The 8,087-nt window shown below is 43.7% G+C and overlaps 1 protein-coding gene across 1 annotated transcript; it reads left to right on the top strand.

Moving 5' to 3' along the window:
• Nucleotides 1-482: 482 nt before the first annotated feature.
• LOC138784176 (uncharacterized) lies at nt 483-6,402 on the top strand. Its single transcript, XM_069959688.1, has 4 exons — nt 483-3,783; nt 3,900-4,578; nt 4,840-5,053; nt 6,350-6,402. The coding sequence occupies exons 1-4, from the start codon at nt 3,473-3,475 to the stop codon at nt 6,400-6,402; spliced, it is 1,257 nt and encodes a 418-aa protein (XP_069815789.1). The 5' UTR covers nt 483-3,472.
• The last annotated feature ends 1,685 nt before the right edge of the window (nt 6,403-8,087 follow it).

An 8,087-nucleotide genomic window follows, 5' to 3' on the forward strand; every position in this document is an offset into this window, starting at 1 on the left:
AAAGTCGTGACATCAGTAGCACCATCTTTTACAGAAGAAATAAAATGGGCTATTTGGTTATATCGAAAATATTCATTTTCAGGCAAATTGAATTTAGACACAAAGTATTCTCTTGGTAGGATGCCCTCGTGATAGAAGAACTTTCCTATCCTATAGAGACCCTTATCCACCCACCATTTAAACTAACCGACTTGTCTCCCAGGAGGAAAGTCCGGATTCGCGAACAGGGGAGCCGCAGGCATGTGATCCGACCGTAACCCGAAAGGCTTCCATATTCGATCCCATAAGGCTAAGGTAGAAGAGAGGGGTGGACATAGAATGGTAGGACGTTTGCGCATTGGAATCCATGGTAACAGGTCGATAGGTGTTTGAGGGCACGCTTGCTGTTCCACCGCCACCCATGTTGGGTGAGAAATTTTCCTGTGTAAGGCGACAATTGGTGCCAGGCGAGCTGCATAGTAGTATTTAGTAATATTAGGGAGACCCAACCCTCCATTTGTTCTATTGGTATATAACGTTTTTTTCGCAACCCGACTGCGCCAGGGTCCCCATACGAAAGACAGAATGTCTTTCTGGAGAGAAAGTAGAAAAGCGATGGGTACATCAATTGGGACTGTTCTAAACAAATATAAGAGTTTGGGTAAGAAAGTCATCTTTATAGCCGCAACGCTTCCTAACCAGGATAGATTCAAAGCGGACCATGTAGAGAGCTTGGTTTTCAGGGTTTTGCCCATTACAGTATAATTGGCCAAAAATAAAGAAGGAAGCGATGGTGTGAGAAAAATCTCCAAATATTTCATTTTAGCCTCCTTCCACTTGACATCAAAATTCAGTTTTAATAATTTGATCGCTTCCGCTGGGACATTTATATTCAAAATCTCAGATTTAGTGTGATTTACCTTAAGGCCAGAGACTTCGGAGAATTTATCCAAGACATGATAAACGTTAGGGAGAGAGGTTAGTGGAGAGGAAGGCATTAATAGAATATCATCTGCGTATAAAGCGCATTTATGATGCGTACCATTAACCTCTATCCCTTTAATGCTATCATGTGCTCTGATCAGGTGCGCTAATGGTTCTATAGCCAGGACAAACAAGGCGGGCGATAGGGGGCAGCCCTGCCTGGTACCACGGTTTAATGGGGATCGACAGGGAAATATGACCTTTTATGTTTACGTTTGCTGTAGGGGAGGAATACAAGCCCCGTAAAATAGTTATAAATTTGGGTCCGAATCCCCAATGCTCCAACACATAAAATAAATAGTCCCAGTTAAGGGAATCAAAGGCCTTGTGCAGGTCTAAAAAGAGACATAGAGCTTGTTTAGAAATGGACCTGGCCCATTGCGACTGGACAAGTGAAATTAGATCTATCACCCGCCTTGTCTGATCCGCTGCTTGTCTGTTTGGGATAAAACCCACTTGGTCAGGGTGAATATATGTTTCTAAAAATGAATTTAGGCGAATGGCCAACACTTTAGTAAGTATGATTAATTAGTAAGTCAACATTAATGAGCGAGATAGGTCTAAAATTTTCGCAATAGGTGTGATCTCGGTCAGGTTTAGGGATCACAGAAATAAACGCTTTCAAAGCTTCTACACATGGCGATTTCCCCTCTCGCAAAGCATTGAACATACCCACTAAGTGTGGGCCAAGAATATCCGCAAATTTTTTATAGTAAAGGCTCGAAAAGCCGTCCGGGCCTGGGGCAGAGCCTCCTTTAAGGGTTTTTATGGCAGAAAGCACTTCTAAAGAGATCGGCTTGTTCATAAATTCAGCGTGAATTGGGGCAATTGTAGGCATTACTATGTCCTTAAATAAATTTTCAGCTTTGTGTTTATAAAATATATGATCCCCATCATATAATTTCGTGTAAAAAGCGTGGAAGGTCTCTAGTACCCTATGTGGGTGTTGTGATTTGGACCCATCAGCTAATCTAAGTGTAGGAATGACTACATTTTTAACTTTGGGTGTGAGGCGGTGAGCTAGAAAAGTACCATGCTTGTCGCTTTGACCAAAGAACCTAAACTGATTCCAACGCAGACTGCGTTCCGCAACTGAAGTCAAACACATGTTTAATTCAGTCCTGACCGCCTCTAGCTTGGACAAAGCATCAGCCTTTGGATCCCGTTTATGGAGAGCCAGTAATCGTGCATATTCAGCAGATTTCTTGGTCAAAGTGGCCTCCCTCTCTCTTTTAAGTCTAGAAGCTATACTTAGCTATTTACCTCTCAAACACGCTTTGTGCGCCTCCCAGTTTATAAATGGAGAAGTGTCTTGGGCTATATTGATTTGGAAAAACCATTTGAGCTCGGTTAAATTTTCCTCATAAACTGAGGGGGTAGTTAAGAGAGTTTCATTCAACCGCCATGGCAACCGAGCTGGGGTCACCCAGAGCGCCTCCAGGGAGATCAAAACTGGGTCGTGGTCAGACCACGGGGTAGGGATGATTTTAGAGTTAATTAACTGAAAAGCAAGTTGTGAAGACAGTAAAATATGGTCTATTCTAGAATAGGAGGAATGGGCCACTGAAAAGTGTGTGTAATCTTTTGTGGAAGGATTAGCAGATCGCCATGCATCAATTAAGTCGTATGAGTGTAATAATTTGGCTAAATTAAGGCCCAATTTAGTGGGCGCCTTACTCTTGGGAATTTACCCTACTTTTTTATCCAGGGTAGCGTCGAACGCCAAGTTAGAGTTTCCACCACATATGAGCTGTCCCTTAAAGTGGGGTGTCAATGTCTTGAGCATATCTTGAAAAAATTTGACCTGACCCGTGTTAGGTGCATAATATTAAAGAAAAGATACCGGGGAACCTTGCAGCGTGCCCGTCACCAGTAAAAAGTGCCCATCGTCATCACAATGCGTCATCACTCAGATAAAATAAAGTCAACTTTCTTGGAGAGAAAGATACCCACTCCTCTCTTCTTTTCTTCTGCTAAAGACATAAAAAATACAGGAAAGTTTTTATGCATGTATTTGGGAGGAGAACTTTTAGAAAAATGAAGCTCTTGTAAACATAAGACATCAATATGCATAGAGTGATATAAATGAAAAGCCTTTTTCCTCTTAACTGGGCTATTAAGGCCACCCTAAATGTGTTTCTGTCCGCCATCATAACAGGAGATTGTTACTCTAGTGATACCTGACAAGGAGGAGGAGCACGGGACACACTCACACAAAAGGGATGGGGAGACAAGGACAGGAAAAACAACGACAAACTCAGACAAAACCAAACAAACTAAACAGGTCACCAAGGACCAAGGGGGCAAAGCCCCTTCCCAGGACCCCGAGCGAGAACCCTGCCAGCACCCGTCTGGGGGATCTTTCCGGATGTCATAGAGAGCGCAAGGGCATACCCCTGCTGGCCTACAGAGGCCTTATATAACCCACCATACTGCAATATCAAATGGGGAAGGTTAGTCTTTCTTTATCTTCAAGGAATCCCTCTACCTACAGCTCCAGGGTACGGCGATGGGGGCGGCTTGCGCGCCCTCCTACGCCAATTTATTCCTGGGGCTGTGGGAGAGGGAAATCTTCTGTACTAACCCTGTAGAGAATGTGGAGAAAGTTCATCTGTGGCTACGTTTCATAGATGACGTTCTTTTTATCTGGCAGGGTACGGAGGAAGAACTAGTACGCTTTGTGGGAAATCTAAATAACAACAGGAAGAATATTAGACTCACTCTAAAGTACAGTCGAGAAATATTGAATTCTTGGATCTTAAAATCTATAAGGATACTGCAGGAATCCTACAAACAGATTTATATCGGAAAGAGACCGCGGTAAATGCCCTATTACATGCTTCTTCATTTCATCCTAGAGCGACAGTTGAAGCAATCCCAGTGGGACAGTTCCTGCGGGTCCGTAGACTATGCTCTAATGATGTTTCCTTCCATAGGCAAGCCAATGAATTGGCTGAAAGATTTGAAGCCTGTGGGTACAACAAACGGAGCATCAGGAGAGGACTTGAACGAGCCCGTTCAGCAAGGAGAGAAGATCTACTGATACCTAAGAGGAAGAAACAACATGAACCTGATAGTAAGGTGAGGTTCATTACTCCATACAATGAAAAGGCTAATGAAGTGAGGGGTATTTTGCAAAGGTATTGGCCAGTTTTAAAAGTTGACCCGGTAGTGGGTAAGTGGATCCCTGAATCTCCCGCTATCACTTACAAATGGGCTGAAAACCTTAAGGATGTCCTGGTGCGGAGTTACCATAAAGGTGTGACGGTACAAAATATTTTTGGGACGAAGGGCCCCAAGTGGGGCTGTTACCCATGTGGCACATGTGTGGCCTGTCCTAATATGGAAAGGGCAGTTGACTTTAGATCTAGTGATGGTAGCCAACTGTTCAAGATCACACAGCATATCACATGTAATACCGTGGGGGTGATTTACTATGCTACCTGCCCCTGCAATTTGATTTATGTAGGTCTCACAACACGGAAACTGAAGATCAGGGTGCGGGAACACATCCATGACATTAGACGGGCGATGGAGGAGGAAGATATACAGCAATTAAAACCGATCCTGAGGCATTTCAAGGCGGTACATGATGAAAATGCAAACCTCCTGAAGGTAAGAGGCATTGATAAAGTTCATATTGGTAAAAGAGGTGGGGACTGGAAAAAGGTTTTGGCACAGATGGAAACAAGATGGATTGTAAGAGTAGACTGTGTGAGTCCTAAGGGACTAAACGAAGTTCTGCCCCCTTTTTGTAGTTGCACACGCATGTTGGGGTTCACCCCGCTTTGTGGGATGACCCTATATGTTCCCAGTGTGTGCAACTTTTTGTTTTGTTTTATTCTTTTATTAATATTTTTTTAATTAATTTTTTAGATTGCATATAATTCAAGCACTGTTTTCTGCTCAAGTAAAGGAAGATATGGAGTCGTCAGCCGTATTAACAAAACAGAGGTCCCCACCTTCGGATTTTGTATTCCACCTGCAGTATTTCTGGACACTATTTTATGGGGTTACCAACACCCTAATAAATGGAAGCTCGTTTTAATACATCATTTATATATAATTTTTTTTGTAATTGTTTCACTTAGTAGCCATGCTGGGGGGGGGGGGGTTGGAACATGTGACGTGTGGTGGACTAATTGGTTGCCCTCCGGCTGGTGTGTGTGTGGGGGTGTAGGGTGTGTGGGGCGGATGGGAGAGGGGGGGGGTTGTATGTACTTTTACACATAGCAATTTTGGTTTTGGGCCCATACTTTAGTAATAGTTTCATTCTTTCACCATATAACATATGCACTTTAATAGGTATATCTTGTTTCTTCCAATATGAACTTTTCGTCACCAACAATAATTTTGCTTACTACACTCACACTTTTACACATTACACTATTATATTTTATACACATTCACCTACATCATCTAGCATATCTTTTGGTTTGATGGGCAAGTCACTTTATGATCTTGTCAGGGGCCATCTTTTTTATGGCATTCATTTATATATATTTTTCTGTGTTTCGATCTTTCACATGCGGTTCAATCTAGTCACTCAATAATATGCCATTGACAGCACATTGGTGGTTATATGTGCAGGGATGTAGACCAGCATGAGCATATATGTTGTGCACATAGTTATATATTGGCTACCATTTAATATATTAGTGTCCTGTTATTCCAGACGGGCATCTCATCTACATCGTAATGTATTGTTATTTGTGTTATTATTCTTGATGCCAGTTTACTGTATATATATGTACCTGTATCCCCTGTTTGCGGCCACATTGGAGCAACTATAGATTGGCAGGTGGGCGTGCTATTTGGGGCATCTCTGTGGAGTTTTGCTTGACGCTTTAACCGAGCCGGGGAAGCGTGGTGGGATCCATGGCAACGAGGCGTGACGTCATGTGTAGGTCCGTCCATGACCGGCGTCGGGGAGGCGTCAGAGGGGCGGGACTCCATTACTAATACACATATAAAAGGGGGCTTCCACACCTCCTGGAAAAAGCTCAGCGCGAAACGTGCGTTGGAGGGGGACGTGCACACTTCCATACCATAGGTAATACTAGCATTACTTCTCTTTACCTCCAGTTTGGCCACAATTGAGGATTTGGGCATCATGCTATTACTGTTGGCACTTTATTGGCCTGGGGGTGTTGCAATGTGTCTTTTGAAAGATAGTTCACTGGGTATCATCTAACTTAGACCCATTGTTTACATCGTAACATACTACCTTCTCATCTATAGATTTACTTATCCTGTGGGTGGTTGTTTTTTGCGTGTGCAGCCATTGGCTCCTTTTAACCAGTTTATCTATAATATGTATTTTATGAATTTCTGAATAATAAAGTTGTTAATACGAATTAATACATAGTGTTGTCTGTTTTTGTAGGATTTGCAATATCAAATGGTACACTATCACCAACCTGTGATGGGGAATGTTAGTCAATGTGTGAGATAACATAGTTGAGAGCAGGGATGGAGAAGAAACAAAAAAAAAAAAGGGGGGGGGGAGGAAAAAAATGAGGGGGAAGACATAAATGACCGTGGAGAAAGCTGAAGGAAGGAGAAGAGAGGGTAGAGAAGGGGTAAGGAAAGGTTGGGAAGGGGAAGGAGGGGGGGGGAGAAGTAAGAAAAGAAGAGGGAAAGGAAGGGAGGGAGGGAGGGAGGGAAAGAAGGGTGAGAAGGGGATTGTAAGGGAGAAAAAATTCTACTATTAACGGGCCCTTAAGAGGGCAACACCATCAAATTACGTCCAGCTCAGAAGATTCATTATTAGTCGTCTAATGAGAGTCACGAAGTGGTTGTTTTGGAAGCTCGTCTCCACAATGGCGACAGAGGGGCGAGCTTCCTCCTTTCCTGATCAAAGCGGGGTGCAGAATTTCCTGATGAACTTGTTTGTTCACTGACAAGTAGTCCCAGCGAATCAAGGACCGACTCCCCTTCTTGCAACTTAGCGAAACTGTAGTTGCGGTTCTTGTATGAAAACCTCAGGCTAAAAGGGAAGGCCCATCGATAACGAATTTATTTTTTTTGGAATATTTGCAATAAAGGCTTCAGTGCTCTGCGTCGTTGAATGGTACGTGGGGCCAAATCCGCAAAAATCTGTATGGATGAATTTCTCAGTTGCAGCTGGGGGGAATCTCTCACAGCACGTAACAGTTTCTCTTTAGTGGAATAATAATGCGGTTTGACTATCACATCTCTGGGTAGTCCATCCATCCTAGGAGCCGTTAGGGCCCGATGGACCCTATCCAAATCATAATAACGATCCGGCAAATCAGGAAGGAGCGTATTCAGCAGTAGCTTCCTCCAAATCAATCACCGTCTCTGGCAAACCCCTGATACGGAAATTGTCATAACGGGACCTATTTTCTAAGTCCTCGATTTTAGAGTGAGCCTCCTCTAGTTGCTCAGACAGGGCCGCCATTTCATCAGCATGTTGGTTAACAGTGGAGATGGCAGCATCCACTTTTGTTTCTATAGCCTTCCGCTACCGCTCGAGACCAGGTGGGCTGCTTTTGTTAGCTTTTAATCGCCTCCGGTGGCCGGCGGGTCATGGAGCTCAGCGGTGCACGTCCGTCCCGGGCTCCGCGCGCATGCGCACTTAGATATGACTCTGATAATAAGATAGACTTTAAATACTGAAGTGCAATATTAAACTTCTGACAATCACATAATTATGAAAAGTGCTTTAGGAAGAACTGGGTAAGTGTCTCTGTTGTGGTAGAGTCTCTTTAGGCAATTAGACCATTGTCCATGTAAAGGCTCTGGGACAGGCACTAGAGAACAATACAATAATTTGAGTGTCCATCAGCACATAGCTGGATAATAGACAAAGTTCTTGGTCAGGAGGACCAGGTGCGAACCTTGAACAAGAATAACAAACAAAACAGGAACAGTTTAAGGAGTCTGCTGACTCTGGAACAGGTTGGGGGTCATTGACAGCAGCTGGTTGAGGAGGAGGAACCGCAGGAGGCGGAACGACTGGAGTGTTCATAGGAACTCCCTGATAGCCAATGGCCATAAGGAATGGCGGAGGTGCCTGTACAGGTGCTGGACAGGATGCTGTGAGGTCTTGCAGATCCTCCCTCACACAGCGCTTTATCCTATTCCGGTGTACAGTCTGA

Source organism: Dendropsophus ebraccatus, chromosome 2 (assembly GCF_027789765.1).
Source record: "Dendropsophus ebraccatus isolate aDenEbr1 chromosome 2, aDenEbr1.pat, whole genome shotgun sequence".
Classification (NCBI taxonomy): Eukaryota; Metazoa; Chordata; class Amphibia; order Anura; family Hylidae; genus Dendropsophus; species Dendropsophus ebraccatus.

Coding starts and splice junctions, on each gene's coding strand:
- LOC138784176 (XM_069959688.1), top strand. CDS start 3,473: ATGGGGGCGGCTTGCGCGCCCTCCTACGCCAATTTATTCCTGGGGCTG. Junction 3,784..3,899: donor TATATCGGAAAGAGACCGCG/GTAAATGCCCTA, acceptor TTCCTTCCATAG/GCAAGCCAATGAATTGGCTG. Junction 5,054..6,349: donor TTTTGTAATTGTTTCACTTA/GTAGCCATGCTG, acceptor CTGTTTTTGTAG/GATTTGCAATATCAAATGGT.